This window comes from Volvox carteri, assembly GCF_000143455.1.
Source record: "Volvox carteri f. nagariensis unplaced genomic scaffold VOLCAscaffold_26, whole genome shotgun sequence".
NCBI lineage: Eukaryota > Viridiplantae > Chlorophyta > Chlorophyceae > Chlamydomonadales > Volvocaceae > Volvox > Volvox carteri.
This window is the reverse complement of record NW_003307569.1, coordinates 1,456,691-1,472,018: the sequence shown is the minus strand read 5'-3', so window position 1 is coordinate 1,472,018 and position 15,328 is coordinate 1,456,691. Positions and strand designations below refer to the sequence as shown.

At 56.9% G+C, this 15,328-nt stretch overlaps 2 protein-coding genes across 2 annotated transcripts in view; both read right to left on the bottom strand.

Moving 5' to 3' along the window:
• VOLCADRAFT_92557 (uncharacterized protein) overlaps nucleotides 1-3,056 on the bottom strand; it is a gene marked incomplete at both ends in the record, with an annotated part of 12,773 nt that extends 9,717 nt beyond the window's left edge. Inside the window, 6 exons of the mRNA XM_002951866.1 lie at nucleotides 49-296; nucleotides 483-613; nucleotides 914-972; nucleotides 1,450-1,806; nucleotides 2,045-2,695; nucleotides 2,976-3,056. Of these exons, the coding sequence (XP_002951912.1) occupies nucleotides 49-296; nucleotides 483-613; nucleotides 914-972; nucleotides 1,450-1,806; nucleotides 2,045-2,695; nucleotides 2,976-3,056 (1,527 nt within the window). The remainder of the gene's footprint in view (nucleotides 1-48; nucleotides 297-482; nucleotides 614-913; nucleotides 973-1,449; nucleotides 1,807-2,044; nucleotides 2,696-2,975) is intronic.
• A 546-nt stretch (nucleotides 3,057-3,602) lies between these two features.
• VOLCADRAFT_92556 (uncharacterized protein) overlaps nucleotides 3,603-15,328 on the bottom strand; it is a gene marked incomplete at both ends in the record, with an annotated part of 16,295 nt that continues 4,569 nt past the window's right edge. Inside the window, 19 exons of the mRNA XM_002951865.1 lie at nucleotides 3,603-3,727; nucleotides 4,022-4,178; nucleotides 4,562-5,273; nucleotides 5,773-6,066; nucleotides 6,473-6,852; nucleotides 7,155-7,253; nucleotides 8,068-8,186; nucleotides 8,623-8,728; nucleotides 9,611-9,790; nucleotides 10,116-10,181; nucleotides 10,371-10,418; nucleotides 10,498-10,647; nucleotides 11,064-11,165; nucleotides 11,484-11,515; nucleotides 11,876-12,314; nucleotides 12,602-12,745; nucleotides 13,464-13,910; nucleotides 14,254-14,334; nucleotides 14,794-15,066. Coding sequence (XP_002951911.1) covers nucleotides 3,603-3,727; nucleotides 4,022-4,178; nucleotides 4,562-5,273; nucleotides 5,773-6,066; nucleotides 6,473-6,852; nucleotides 7,155-7,253; nucleotides 8,068-8,186; nucleotides 8,623-8,728; nucleotides 9,611-9,790; nucleotides 10,116-10,181; nucleotides 10,371-10,418; nucleotides 10,498-10,647; nucleotides 11,064-11,165; nucleotides 11,484-11,515; nucleotides 11,876-12,314; nucleotides 12,602-12,745; nucleotides 13,464-13,910; nucleotides 14,254-14,334; nucleotides 14,794-15,066 — 3,954 coding nt within the window. The remainder of the gene's footprint in view (nucleotides 3,728-4,021; nucleotides 4,179-4,561; nucleotides 5,274-5,772; nucleotides 6,067-6,472; nucleotides 6,853-7,154; nucleotides 7,254-8,067; nucleotides 8,187-8,622; nucleotides 8,729-9,610; nucleotides 9,791-10,115; nucleotides 10,182-10,370; nucleotides 10,419-10,497; nucleotides 10,648-11,063; nucleotides 11,166-11,483; nucleotides 11,516-11,875; nucleotides 12,315-12,601; nucleotides 12,746-13,463; nucleotides 13,911-14,253; nucleotides 14,335-14,793; nucleotides 15,067-15,328) is intronic.

Below are 15,328 nucleotides of genomic sequence, written 5' to 3'. Positions count from 1 at the left end.
TGCACGGCCCCGGAGCAGCGGCCCCGAGGGTGACGCCGGCGGCTGTACGGGCGACGGAGCCGCCGCCACGGACCCCTCCGCCGCTGGTGCAGCGGCGGGGGCGGCAGTGGCGGCCTCTCCACCCCCGGCGGCGGCGGTGGCGGCAGCGGAGGCGACGGTTAGGAGGTTGGAGATGTTGGTTCCCGGTCCAAATCCGGATCCCAAGCCCGGGGGAAGGCTGAGAAGCTGCCTGATGACGTCAGCACTGACGCCAGCCGTACTGAGGGCGTTGGCGATGTCGGCCAAGGTGGATGGCTCTGCGGGGGTTAGTTTGCGGGTTTAGGGGGGAGTCAGGGTTTTAGGGTTTTATAGGGGGGGCCCACCCATGCACCTGTCTAGAGGGGCCACAACGGCCAGATACGATGATGTATGATCCAGGGGGGGCCCCCCACCCGGAACTGATTCCCCGCTTGTTCCTAGAAGACTGACAGCCTACCGCTTACCTACAGACGGTCCCAACTCATATAACTCCGGACTAAAAGCTGCCTGCACACGTTCGGAGTCGAACCCGGGACATTGCTCAAGTGCTGCTCGCAGACTGAGCGCCACAGCCGGCTGGACACCACCCAGAGGCCTGAGAGAAGGGGTGCAAAAGGCATTGGGTTGGGGGGGTGGGAGCTATGTAGGGGTTGGGGGAGAGGGGGAGAGAGGTTCAGATACGGCTTGGGGAATGAGGCGGGTGATGGTTTCGGAGTTACGGCTTTTCGGAAATTTCGAGTTGTACGGTTGTCTGGTGGGATCCCGGATGGGTGGGTAGGGCGGGGTGTTCACGAGCAAGCAAGTTGGGCTGAAGACACATCCACCAACCACCGCGTTAACGACCACCAATCACCGCGTTAACGACCACCAACCACCCGCCCCAACCATTACCAACCTGACAAACAACCGGATGGTTGCTGCCGGAATCTCCGCAGCCGCCAGAGCCGCCACCATCTGGCAACCACCATAACCGCCGCAGAAGCCAGAGAAAACAGCATCAGTGGCAAATACAGAACATAAAACTAGAGAATTAACACACAAACTAGGCAGGACACGGCTTGTTAGCAGCGACGGAACCAGGGTTTAGAACCTTGGACAGCTTCACGTTGGGTGAATGGGGCAGCAGCAGTGGGGGGGGAATGTGGACATGGGGATGTGGACATGGGGATGTGGACATGGGGATGTGGACATGGGGATGTGGACATGGGGATGTGGACATGGGGATGTGGACATGGGGATGTGGACATGGGGATGTGGACATGGGGATGTGGACATGGGGATGTGGACATGGGGACAACTATTCGACACCCCCCAGAGCCCCCATGGGGGGGTTCCGCTGGGAGGTACTCAAGTCGGATTGATGTTAATGTTAATGTTGATGTTGATGTTCATTTGGGGGTTGAGCCCCGGATTACTTGGGCCGATATTTACCTGGGCCAGCCTCAAGGGCCCTACGTCGGCTCGAAGTGCCGTACCGTCCTTACGCAAAATCAGATCCAGCTGATGATCTTCGTACCCAGCCGACATGAGGCCCTTCAGGATCGCCACCGCGAGACTGGACACGCTGTCGGCGGCGGCGGCGGCGGCGGCGGCGGGAGAAGAACCACCGCCGCCGCCAGATTTTGGTGATTGAGGTGGCGGCGCGGGTACGGCACCCGGCGGCGGGCGCAGGAGGTGCCGTATTTGGTCGGCGGTGGCGCCCGACGCCGCCAGGGTGTAGGCCACTGCCGCCAAGGTCGCGGCGGAGGCGGTTGTGGTTATGGTTGTACCGTTGTTAGTTAAGAGAGTCTGTTTGAGGACACGATGGGGGAGGGAGACGGGAGTGAGGGCCAGGGAGGGTAAAATAAACTAGGACCTTCCAGAAAACCCTAAGAGATCGTACCAGGCGGTAAAAGACGGGAGGCCGGCCCCACACACTGCACACCGAAACACATCGCCTTGGAATGCATCCAAAAATCCCAACCCCCCTTTTCCCCTGTCTCCCCCCCCACCTCCCACACCACACACACCTTGCCCCTCAGCCCACCTTAAGGTCAGCAATTGAAAATCCCGCTGCCAATAGTACGGCACGTACGGCAGCTGCAGTAGGTGGATCCAGCTGGCCATACTCGCAACCTCCGTTTGGCAGTAAAAAGCGGTACACCTGCGCTGTCGTAAAACCCTGATTCACCATGTGCAGTCCCACACGCTCAATGACCCGTGGGTCTGCATGACGTTGTAGCCCCCGACCGTCCGGACGGATCATATCCGCTAAAACACGGCTGCTAAACCCGCAGCTAGCCGCCACGTTTCGGATGTCCATGACGCTGCGGCTGTCGAGTACGGCAGTGATGCCAGCAGCGGTGGTGGTGCCGCCGCCACCATTGCTGCTTGGCATGGAGGAGAGCGAGGCGGGGAGGCTCGAGGAGATGGTGAGGGGGGTGTTGGTGCTGGGGAGGGTCGCGGTGGAGGCGGTGGAGGTGATGAGGGGGACGGAGGAGGACGCGGCCAGGGAGAGGTTGGTGACGGCGACGGCGGAGGTGGTGGTGGAGGTGGTGGAGGTGGTGGAAGATAGGGCTTGGGGGGCCCCATTAATAAGCGCGAGGAGGGGCGAGAGAAGCGGCAGTGGCACGGGTTTGGTGAACGCGGCGGGCGGAGGGCCCAGGAACTGACACAGCTGCCCTGCCGTACAACCCGCCTGTGTGCGTGTAGTGTGTGTACAGGGAGGAGGGGGAAGAAGGCGGGATGGTGAATTAGTTCATGTAGCTGTTAAGTGGAGTTGCAGTACAGTACGAACCCTACACTGGTATCACTAAACAGACTTCGCCATCACGTTTCCATTCCACATACACTTCGAGATTCCAGCAATATAAACAATACAACTTAGGGTTTTTTTTCCGTTGGAAAGGGTCTAACGACACACGTCGCTGATGACTACACTGGAGGTAGCTGCTTCGGCACATCACAAAGTTACTCACGGATGGCGCCACCATATTATCTGATGGTACCACCACCACCACCACCACCACCATCGCCACCACCACCACCACCACCACCATTTCCCTTCATCATAGCCGGCCATGGATGTTGAAACACACCGCCACCTGCTACCTGCCAACCCCTCCCAACCCCCAAATGGAATCCAAGTTGTCCCGCGCTACCCCTCCCAATACCCCTCCCCCAAACACTTCCCCAACGACCCCAAACCGCCAACCGCCACCCAACCAACTCCCAACTACCCACATGTGACAGAGCAGTTGCCATCTGCGCCAGGGTGGTTGAATCCACATGGCGCCCGGGCCCAGAATGATCGGACCGAAGGACTAGACGAAGCTGCCGACGTGAGTAACCCGCCTCCTATATGGGTGAACATCGGGGCCAAATACAGCAACCACCCGCCGCGACAACCACCAGGGTGAAATACGGTGAACACACAGGATAACGGATTTGCGATATCGGAATTTATTGATTCTGATACATCATGTTGGTTGGAATGTTAGTTGATGGGTTGGTTGGGGGTTGGAGGTTTGTTGGTCGAGGGCTGGTCAGTTAGGCAGTTAAGGGGCAGCCGGTGGGTTTGTACACGGGGAGGAAATGGCTTGCCCCTAGACACCCGTGCAGAGGCTGTAGCCCCATAAATCCCTCCCTGCCGTACATATGTACATACATACCAGCAATGCTTCATTGATGGTTCCAAGCTCGTTGGGAGTCAGGGCGCCGACTGGAGGACCTGTGACCCATGGGACGGTAGGTTGGGGCAGGTTAGGGAGCGTAGCGAAGGGTGGGAGATATCCTTCCTCCTCCTCCTCCTCATCCGGGCGAAAGAGGGGACCACAAAATAAGAAAAGAAAAAGAGATTTCGCGCGTTCGCGGGTTGTGGGAAAGTGACGGGAACGGACCAATGCAGGCTCCGAAACCACTACCTGACATCTAACTGGAACCACTCAGTCGGCAGTCGTACTGTTTACTGTCGTACTTTCCAGAACCTTTCTACCCCCCGGCCCCCCCCTTTTGGGGCTCCCACCAGTGGTCAGCAGCAACCGAATCAGCTGCGGAGAGAACCCGGCTCTCGCCAGGGCCGCCACCATCATGCAGCCGCTCTCCACGTCCCAATCCGGGTCCAGTCGGCGGCGGTCCGCAGACAACATGTTGGACATGTGCTGGTCAGTGAACCCGGAGGCCTGGGAAGTTAGGGGTGGGGGGCAGGTGAGGGAGCTTGAGGGGGGGACGAAGGAGACGGGGAGAAGGAACGGTGGCGTGGGAAGAGGGGAAAAGACGGGGGGGAGAAGATACTGTAAATCTAAAAGGAAAACACATTATGCAACACAACATAACACATTAATTCACCAAAGCAACAGCGGCTTTTTCTTTCATCCGTTCTCTTTCTCTTTTCCAGGTTGTGCTAGGTGAGCAGTTCAAATCCCCCTCAATGCTTATTTCCCCGCCACCACCTCCAGTTGCACTAGCGCTACCAAGGACACTGCCATCCCTGTACCCACCGCCCACACCGACCCACCGACCCACCGACCCACCGACCCACCGACCCACCGACCCACCGACCCACCTTGAGGAGAGCACGTACAAGGAACATCAGCGCGGGAGGTATGTGGTCAAACAGCTCCGCCTCACTGCAGCCCCCCTCCACCACGGCAGCCAGCGCCGGCTGCATGAAGAACCGCCGGATCTGATCCGTCGAGAAGCCCTCGGCGGAGAGAGCGCGAACAACCTGGGACGTCACCTCGGCGTCGAGAGGGAGCCAGGAGCCGCCGCCGCCGCCGCTGGAGGCGACGGTGGCGGCGGTGGCGGTGGTGTCCGCCATCTGCAACGCAAGCTGCCGTAACTGCTTCATGTTGAGGCCCTTGCAACGTCGTTCCACTGCCTCTCGCATTGCTTGCAGTACGGATGGCGGCAGCGTCAGCCAATCCGCCGCCGCCACCGTGTCGCTGCGGGCGGTAAGCTCGCCGCCAGTCAGATCCGCTGCTGCCGCTGCCGCCACCGCCGCTGCTTCATACCCAGGCGGCAGGGCTTCTGCGCCCGGAGCCTCCGCCGCTGCCTCCCGCTGCCGACGGACACGCTCTGCCGCCGCCTCCGCCGCGGCGGCGGCCGCCGCTGCCTCTGCCGCCATTCTGTCCTCCTCGTCATCGCTGACGTCAGCTTCCGGAAGCAAGCGGCCGTCCTCTGTCGTACTGACGACAGCCCAGGGATGGACGCCGGGGCCGACGGACCGTACGGACACCGTCGACCGGAGCTTCCCGCTGACACTGTGGCCAAAATACCTGTACGTGTGTGTACACGTTTGTGTATGTGTGTGTGTGTGTGTATATGTGTGTGTGTGTGACAGTACATAAATAATAAGCCGGAAATGCTGTTATGAAATATCGCCCAACAAAAAAAGGAAAAAAAGGATTTCCGCGAAATTCGGAATCTTAGGAAACCTATATGAGAATATCTCTTTTCAATTTCCAAATCAGGCAACGGAGCTTGAACGCAGCGTTTTCTTAGTTCAGGAAAGGGGGAGTCAACTTGCTTTGCTAGCCCGCCCCCCTCTATCCTCAAGATGAGCCTGATCTGGTGTTTCCCGCTAAGTCAGCTCCAAAACCCCCTTCCCTCGATTTACTACTTCTAAGGATTACAATCCTTCTTATAACAAACCGCCTGAAGAAATGTTTTTCAAAAAATAACAACCACAAGGATAAACAACCCAAGGTAAATCACTATCATTTAAAACCTAAATTTGAATCCAGAGCCGAATCCCAACCAGCCGACCCGACCTACCGGCCCACAGCCAGGACTTTCAACGGCACCAGCGGCATAGCGGGAGCCAAATACTGACATATATGGAAGGTGGGAAAGCCAGCCCCCGCCAGTACGACAGCCACCTGCGACATAACGTACGGATCCGGTTCCGGATCCGAAGCCAGCCCCAGCCCGTCGCGCCGCAGCAACTCCTCCAGTTGTACGGCACTAAAACCCCCCGTCACAAGTGCCGTACGTGCGGCAGCCGCCTCTGACGGCGTCATGGCGACGGCGGGATCTCTAAGCTGCAAAAAAAGCTGAATCTCGTGACCCCTGGTTGGGCGGTTGGCGGTTGGGTGGTTGGACGGTTGCATTATTCCGTTGGGGCGATTGAATGTGAAAGAATGTGATTGTCGGAAAATGATGGGGGGTCTCCTGTAAACCCGACTCTATCATTCCCCCCAACCCCCGTGGGTACTAACGGTTGGGCCAGGTTAGTTAACGGTTTGTGCAAAAACCAACCACCTTCCCTCCGATTGCACCCCACCCATCCGCCGTTCCCTTTTTCCTGTCAATCTAAAACCCGCCATTAATTGAAACCCACATTCCCCCAATACACACACGCACATACATACATACGTTTTGGTCAGATGTACACCTGAGTAGCCTGAGTAACGTATTTATGATTTTTCAAAACATACTTGTTACTAAAGAGTTTTTTTATCGCACACACGCTCACCTGAACCCCGCCGCCACCAAGGCCGCCACCGCCTTGGCCGCCAGCTCCGGTTCTGAATCTGGATCCAATCCTCGTCCATCCTGTCGTACAATTTCCATGAGATCTTGTGTCGTAAAGCCTGATGCCATCAGTACAGATCTAAATACGACAACATCTCTGGGGTTTAGGAACTGCCGCCGCCGCTGCCCCCCTCCGCCGCCGCCGCCGCCAAGGGTGCTGTGCCCTAGCGGGTCAAGGCCAGGAGGTGATGATGGCTCCGCCGCCGCCGCCGCCGCGTCGCGATCTCCCCCCTCTTTCTCTCCCCCCTCCCCCCCCGGGGGCATCAGGAAGGCTCTGATCTGTGCGGGCTTGAACATGGCGTCCACGAGTGCGCCGCCAATCTGCAAGAGGAGGGTTGGGGTTTGTGTGAGGCACACACAACACAGATGATTGTGATAATTTTTTAACCTTTCGGCAAATTCTTCAACTTCCTTTGTTGACAATAATTCACGAGCTTCACAACTCCAAGCCTTTGTAACGTCTTTGGCCATATACATCAAATTTGGTGTAAAAAAGGAAGACAGTGGATGTGCATCACTTCTTTCGACATTATTATTGGGCGCCTTTCACCCCAACCCCCAACCCCCAACAGCCAACCGCCAACCGCCACACAACCACCACTCGCCTGTGCCACCACTCCCACCCCGGCATCCGGAGCCACCCCCGAGCCGTCGGGAAGTAGCAGCGGCCCGCTGCCACCACCACCACCACCACCACCAGCCGCATCAAAATATCGTGGATCCTGTATGTATGTAGGGTGTACGGGTGTACGAATACATGTACGGGTTGAAACATGTTATTCCCGGAAATCAGAAAAGAAACGCTCGGGGGGCCAGGAACCTTGAAAATCCTGGGCATGGGGTTTCAAGTGGGGTGGAGTGGGTGGGGTGGGGGTGCCGTACGAGTGGCAGGTGGGGGGGCACGATATTGGGGGGAAGAGTGAGACCGGGGGTGGTGCTGGGGTGTGGTGGATTAGGGGAATTAAGTGTTATGTATGCGGTACGACGGTATGACACTTACCCCCGGTCGTACGGCCATCGAAATTACAGAATGCATGGCGCGCAGCGCCCGTTGCGGTAGTTGGGACTGTCCAGCTCGTACAATGTCGTACCGAAGGAAACGCCGGATAGTTTCGGAGGTGAGACCGCCATGTGCCAGCGCGCCAGCTACACGCGCCATCTGTCTCGCAATAACATGTACGACATGTACGACACATACACACGTGAGGCGCTAATCTTGATGATGATGACAACGATGCAAATGATGACGATGATGACAACGGTGGTTATGTGAGTGCGCAACTCCCTGATGTAGATAACGCCAAACACACAGGGGACACCCAAAACCCCGAACTTCCGCCGAGGGGGAATCCAACACCAACTACCATCCACTAACACCAACTAACACCAACTAACACCAACTAACACAAACTTACACAAACTAACACACAACCAAAGTGTCGTTAACTTCGTTATACATGCATACATACGTACATATGTGCCCACCATGCATTATATAATTTCATTGAAGTACACTGTTGTAAGTCAAAAACTCACCGTGGCAGCTCCAATCGTGTCCTGCAGTGCCGTACCGTTGTCTGTTAGTACGACCTCATCCAGCTCCTCCTCCGTAAAGCCGTCCGACAAAAGGGCCTCCCGGCAGACATCCAGACCCGCTGCGGATGCGTACCGAGGATTTGGGAATTGGAATTTGAATTGGAATTTGAAAACCTAATGAGGACTAACAGATCATTGTGTACGGCAACATTAAAACACGGTACAAGCAAGCGGGAAGGAAGAATGGATCACACCTCATCAACACCAGCAGCATCCGTAGGCGACCACTCCGCCTCATCTGGCGGGCCTAGTTAAACCCCAAGGGGGAGAAGGGAACACCTAGAGCCACACAAACACACAGTTGTGCTCTCCCCCCCCCCGGCGCCCACCGGCCCTCCCCTTCCATATCCCCCGCCCCGAGCACACACACACACACACACACACATACACATACACACACACAGGACCCCCTCATGGTATATTGGGAGGTCGTCCAATACCCTCTTCCCCACCCCTTCTCCCCACCATAAACCCCTAAAACCCTACATAGCCCACCTGGATCCAGGGGCGGTACGGAAGCGGCATCAGATCCGATGGCCTTGACCACTTGCTCGGCCGTGAAGCCAGCCGCCGCCATCGCATTCGCCGCCTCAGCGAGCTCCTGTTCAGGCCACCAGGACCACCGGTCTCAGAGGAGGGGAAACCAAATCAGGCATCAGGCCGCCGATTGGTGGTGCAGCTCCCCCACGAACCCCTTCCTTCCCCGGGCGAAACACAGACGCACACAGACACACACACAGACACAGATCTTAATGAATTATATATGTTATTTTTCAAAGCGAAGGCGCTAACATAACCTTGTTTATCGATGCACAGACACACAGACACACAGACACACAGACACACAGACACACAGACACACAGACACACAGACACACAGACACACAGACACACAGACACACAGACACACAGACACACAGACACACAGACACACAGACACACAGACACACAGACACACAGACACACAGACACACAGACACACAGACACACAGACACACAGACACACAGACACACAGACACACAGACACACAGACACACAGACACACAGACACACAGACACACAGACACACAGACACACAGACACACAGACACACAGACACACAGACACACAGACACACAGACACACAGACACACAGACACACAGACACACAGACACACAGACACACAGACACACAGACACACAGACACACAGACACACAGACACACAGACACACAGACACACAGACACACAGACACACAGACACACAGACACACAGACACACAGACACACAGACACACAGACACACAGACACACAGACACACAGACACACAGACACACAGACACACAGACACACAGACACACAGACACACAGACACACAGACACACAGACACACAGACACACAGACACACAGACACACAGACACACAGACACACAGACACACAGACACTCCATTCAAGCAACCATATACCCAACCACCCAACTCCCAACCGCCACCAACCCACCTGTGGCGACAGGTCCATGGCCAGCCCCCTGCCGTCCCGCCTCAGGAGGGTGGCGGCGGCGGCGGGGGTGAGGCCGCGGCGGCGCAGCGCGTCAATGAGGGCAGTGGAGGCGGCCGGGGCGATGAAGCGCTGCACCTCCAGGGGGGTGAAGCCGCTCGCCTCCAAGGCGGCAGAAGTCGCCTGTGTGGGTGCGTGTGTGGGTGGGTGTGGATGTGGGTGGGTGGGTGTGTATGGGGGGGGAATATGCGTGTATATTGTGTGTTGTGTGTATTGTGTGTGGTGGTTACAAGTATCTGACCGGGGAGGGCGTGTGTGGAGGGGGGTGTGTATCAGGAAGAGGGAGGGGGGATGGGAGGGGGGGAGGGAAACTCCTTTCACTAAACTGGGGCCCGCCGCTGAGGGACCCAACTGGTATGTGAGTGCATCGTGTGCACATATACATATACATATGCGATTTGCGTCGGGTGTTCGTCTCCAGAGTACGAATCAGTACGAAACGTCGTACCTGGATAGCTCGTATATCAGCCGTCCAAGAACGAACAAGGTCCACCAGCGCGTCATCCACACCGGCCTGCGGTTAAAAGTCGTTGGAAATCGTTAGTGGTGGTCGTTAATGGCAGTTGTGACCGAGCAGGACAAACCTAGAAGAGCTCAGATACGAACACGTCAGGGTACGACACGATGCAAAGTCAGCAAGGCGGTTGGGAGTATTATAAAGTTGAGGAGTTGACTGTCGAGAAGTCAAACAAGCAAAACACACCCCGCCACCCCCAATGTTGGCAGGTAGAGGCGATTGGTCCCAGGGGCCCTGAGGGGGTGGGGCGCAGGGGGTTGTATGAGGGGGAGTGAAATACCCTGCTAAAGTGTATGAGAAGATGGCTTCGTACCTTTTGTAGCGCAACCCGCATGGCTTCGAGTTGTACGTCACTCAACGGGAGATTGATACCCAGACCAACCGCCTCCAACTCCTCCTCAGCTTCAGGGGGAAAGAGGAAGGCGACGATGGCTTCCGTGTCAAAACCCGCCTCCGCCAATACCTGCACACGATGATACACCCCAACCACCCCACCCCACCCCACCCCACCGGGGAAGGTGCGGGGGATTCCGTAAAGGGTTTGACATCCATCATCATCTCAGGAGGAAAGCAAAAAAAAACATCATTTGTTGGTGTCCAAAGCGTTTTAGGGGAGAGAGGGGAGAGAAAAACACGGTTTGGTTACGGGGGTTTGGGGGATTAAAGACGACAAGAAGTGTACAGTCGTACCCGAGTTGTAAAGTTGACCTGTACTACAGTTGACCTGTACTACAGTACTGGAGCTTCTGAGGCCGGGTGGCAGGAGAGAAGTCGGCGAGCAGGAACATGGCTGAACCCAGCAGTACTACACAGGTACCCACAGCGGGGCTGCAAATGGGCCCAACCAACCCAACTACCCCAACCACCCCAACTATCCACCTTGGCCACGTGCGCCAGTACGTGCGGTTGTACGTCGATCGCCAGTCCCATTCCATGCGATGCCAACATGCCGGACAAGTCCCCCGGGGTCAAGCCCGCGCCCTGGGGTTGGGGGTTGGGGGTTGGGGGTGAGCCCGGGGGGAAGGTGAGGGTTTTTAGGGTTAAGAGGGGGAACTTACGCAACAATGATGTGTTTTATGTGTTTTTTTTGTGCGCTTGATAATACATATGTATGTATGTATGTATACGTATCTAGGTATCTTTAGGTTTGTTGTACGTGTCATGTTTTGTCAAAACCTTGGCCGCCATCTTTTGATGGATCAAATAACCATCATAACGGCGGTATCTGGTTAGGATGACCTCATGTTCAGCTGTGTGTGAGGCATATAGCCGTACACACGGCGTTCCTGCCGTACGTACCTGTAAAGTTGCCCGAATGGCACATAGGGTGGCTGCATCCATANCAGGGAGGTNCGGGGTTCGGGCGGCCGAAAACCTGTACATCATCGCTGCATTCGCCGCCGTGCATCCTCATCGCCCACTGCCGCCATCATGAGCACCCTCGGCATCCTCACCGCCACCACCACCGCCGCCACCACCGCCGTCAACATCACCGCCATCAGCACCGCCGTTGGTGTTCACCGTCACCTCCGTCATCTCTGGGGTGATATCCCCGGCGGCGGCGGCGGCGGCGGCGGCGGCGGCGGCGGCGGCGGCGGCGGCAGTCGAGCCGCCGTCAGCAGCGGCAGCAGTAGCACCCGCGGCGCCCCCGCCGTCATCATTCGGATCTCCAGCAGTAGCAGTAGCAGTACCTGCTGCTGTGGCCCCCCGCCAAATCGCCGTCGGGGCGCCAATAGTGGCGACGCCTCCAACATGCTCTCCGCCGCCGCCACCACCACTACTGCCCACCGCCGTACTCCCAAGCACACTTCGTCGAGGTGAGGCCGGTAATGCCCTCCCAGCAGTCACGGTGCGCGTCTGTGACTCGGCCGAAGGTGGTGCTGCCGCCGCCACCGCCACCGCCGTCACCGCTGCTGGGGCTGCCTTCCCTGATGCCTCGATGCCCTCCGCCACCGTTGGAAGCGCAATCTTCTTGGGGCTGACGACCTGATTTACCAGTACGGAACCGTTACCGTTACCGTTATTGTTACCGTTTCCGTTGGTTCCGATGAGGGCTCGGAGATGGCGGGTATTCATCCGTTTGATGTCCACCAGTATGTGGATCAGATCCGCCAAGGTGTGAGGCCCCACCTGCACGAATTCCAGAACCAGATTCAGATCCAGATCCAAATCCGGAAGCATAGAAATACAAACAGACAGTTATACTTGACAGACATAGTTGACAGATAAACATACTTGACAGACATACATGACAGAAAGACAGACAGACATATTTCACAGGCAGACATGACATACTTGACAGACAGGCATGACAATAAGACAGAGACAGACAGACAGTCATACAGACAGACAGACAGACAGACAGTCATACAGACAGACAGACAGACAGACACACAGTCATACAGACAGACACATACCTGCTGGTATGCAATGGTGCCGCCCTCAGTGAGCACCCCCGCGGCCTCCTTCACATCGGAGCTCGCCCCCACCTCCACCAGTGCGTCAGTGACCGCCTCTCGGAGTGTGGCCACCAGGGCTGCAGAGGGGGGCCCGGGGGTTGCCTGCGGGGGAGGGGGGAAGAGAGGGGGAAGATGTGTGTGTATGTGTATGTATGTGTGTATCCATGCGTGCATACTTGTTACATGTGTTTCATAATTAAATCTCACCACGACAAAAAGATGTTGAAAATGTTACAACCCTGGTGTCTGTGCAAGTTTTGGGTGCCGGTATTTTCGGTTGGTGGTTGTTTGCTGGTGGTTAAGGTAGCTACAAAACGACAAACCGAAACCAGACATTCTTAGGGTGTGACGTGATTGTGGGGGGAGGGGGCCCAGTGGCTGAGGGGGAAGGAAGAGGAGAGGGGAGGGGAGGGGAGGGGAGAGGGGAGGGGAGGGGAGAGGGGAGGGGAAGGGAGAAGAAGGGAAGGGGAAAGCGTTGGATTTGGTCGAACAGACAGTCACCCTGTAACCACCCTGTAACAACATACAGACAGTCATTGGGAACCATTGCTGTCCGAGGCCCCCCGACTGTGATGCACCAGCAGGGTATGAGAGAGAGAGAGAGAGAGAGAGATATGTGATAAGAAGAGGAATACCAACAGGAAAAATAATCGTGAATGTAGTACGCAATGTAGTACTAGACTCCTACGCCATACATACATACATACTACTTCTTGGCGAACTTCCTTACCTTCCAAGGAAAGGCAGTTACAAGGTTCACCGCTTCGAGTACCTTCTGAAACCCCAAACCCTAAACCCCCATAAGAGACATGCTCCCCACCTGCCCCTTGATGCCCTTCCCTATTCGCATCATAACGGGCATCTTGGGCGGAGAATCTTCGGGCAGGGGGCCTGGCGGAGGCGTCGGCGGCGGCACCGGCAACATATTGCCTCCGCCCGCCGCCGTCACTGCCGCCGCCGTCGTACCCCTCTTTCCGTACGGCCTCCAGCCGCCCGCAGCCCCCGGGGGAGCCCCCGGGGGAGCCCCCCGCCGGTGACCCGTGGTGCTTGACGGCGCCGCTGACGGCGTCACTGGCGGACTGTCGTACAATGTGCCAAGGAGAGCCATGGGGAACTGGAGGGGCGCGGCGTCGCCGCCGTCAGCGTCGCCGCCGCCGGCGGTAATGGATGTACGGGAACTGCCGCTGATGGCCGCTGCAGCGGCAGCAGCAGCGGCGGCAGCGGCAGCGGCCTCCGCTGCCTCGTCCGCCATACCCTTGGCCTTGGCCTGAGGAACAGTAGTGTTGTGTGTGTGTGTGTGTGTGTGTGTGTGTGTGTGTGTGTGTGCCGGGGGAAAACGGGGTTAGCCACGGAAGGAAAAAAAGCGGGAGTTTCAAATTTCAAAAATTCAAAGCATTCTCATGGTTGCAACTTAAGAGGTACCTGCGATACTTTATAATACAACAGCAACAACGTTCACCTAAGCCCCCTTACTGGGGCACTATCACCATCCTGTAACATAATCCACGGTCAACAATCAGAAATCCCGCTCGGGTGTTGTCTTAAAGCCTGAATAATACATAAGTGAAACAAACAAGCCAACTCTAAGACTCCAAAGTCCACTTCCCCACCTCCAAGTAACGCCTGTTTCGCTCCATTATTTTAGCCCACCAGTTTGTGGCAGCTTGTTGGTCCTCTGTGTCATCATCATCCTATGCCGGAAGCGGTTGGCGGTTACGGGACGTGGCGGTTGTTAGTTAGGAGAACGGAACCACCAACCACCTTCCCCCCCGGCCGGACCGGATCGGACGACATGGTGAGGCCGCGGAGAGCGGCGGTACCCGGTACCGGCAGTACTGTGAATGGAGACGGACTAAAAGGTGGGAGGACTAAAGAGACGAAGGACTAAATCCCCCCGGTGGTTGAGAGGTGGTTGAGAGGTGGTTAACAGGTAGTTGAGAGGTGGTTAAAGAGTGGTTCAAGGATCCGGGATGACGTTGCTAAACAAACGGACACACATGCTCACTCCAACCGTCTACTGCCGTACAAACAAGAGACATTTTTCAAGAATGCAGACAACTTGGCAGGTCTGCAATTTTGTAGGTTTGTAGCTGATAGGCTGTCAGCTGGGATAACAGCATGCACGACGTACGGTCAATGTACGAGCTCACCGATAGTGCTTTGAGTACGACATCCGCCTCATCCATGGGTCCAGGGGCTACGGCGGCACCGGTTCCTGCCGCTGCCGCTACGGCCGCATCTCCTCCGGCCGCCGCCGCCGCCGCCGCTGCAGCGCCGTCACTGCCCTGCTGTACGACAGCCCTTCCCGCGACCCTATCGACGTTGCCGCCGCTGACGGGCGCCTTTTGCTCGTCCTGTGCTCCAAACCTCCGCTGGTACTTAGAGAGAAGTTTCGAAAAGAGTCCGTGACGACCTTCCAAGGCCTTATGAGGTTGTCGTGGTGGTGGTGCGAATGGCAGGGCGGATGGGGGAATGAAATGGCGTTGTGGGTGTGGGGGGCAACACCCAGATGGTGACGGCCGGAATCGTTATCGGCCCTCTCAACCCGTTTTCATCAGCGAAGAATCTCAAAGCGAGCCCCTAACCCATACACCATACACAGACTCACCTACTCGCAAACACACACAGCCTCTCTCCCCCCCCTCCGCCCCCTTCCCCCCACCTTGCACTGGTCCAGTAGCTCCG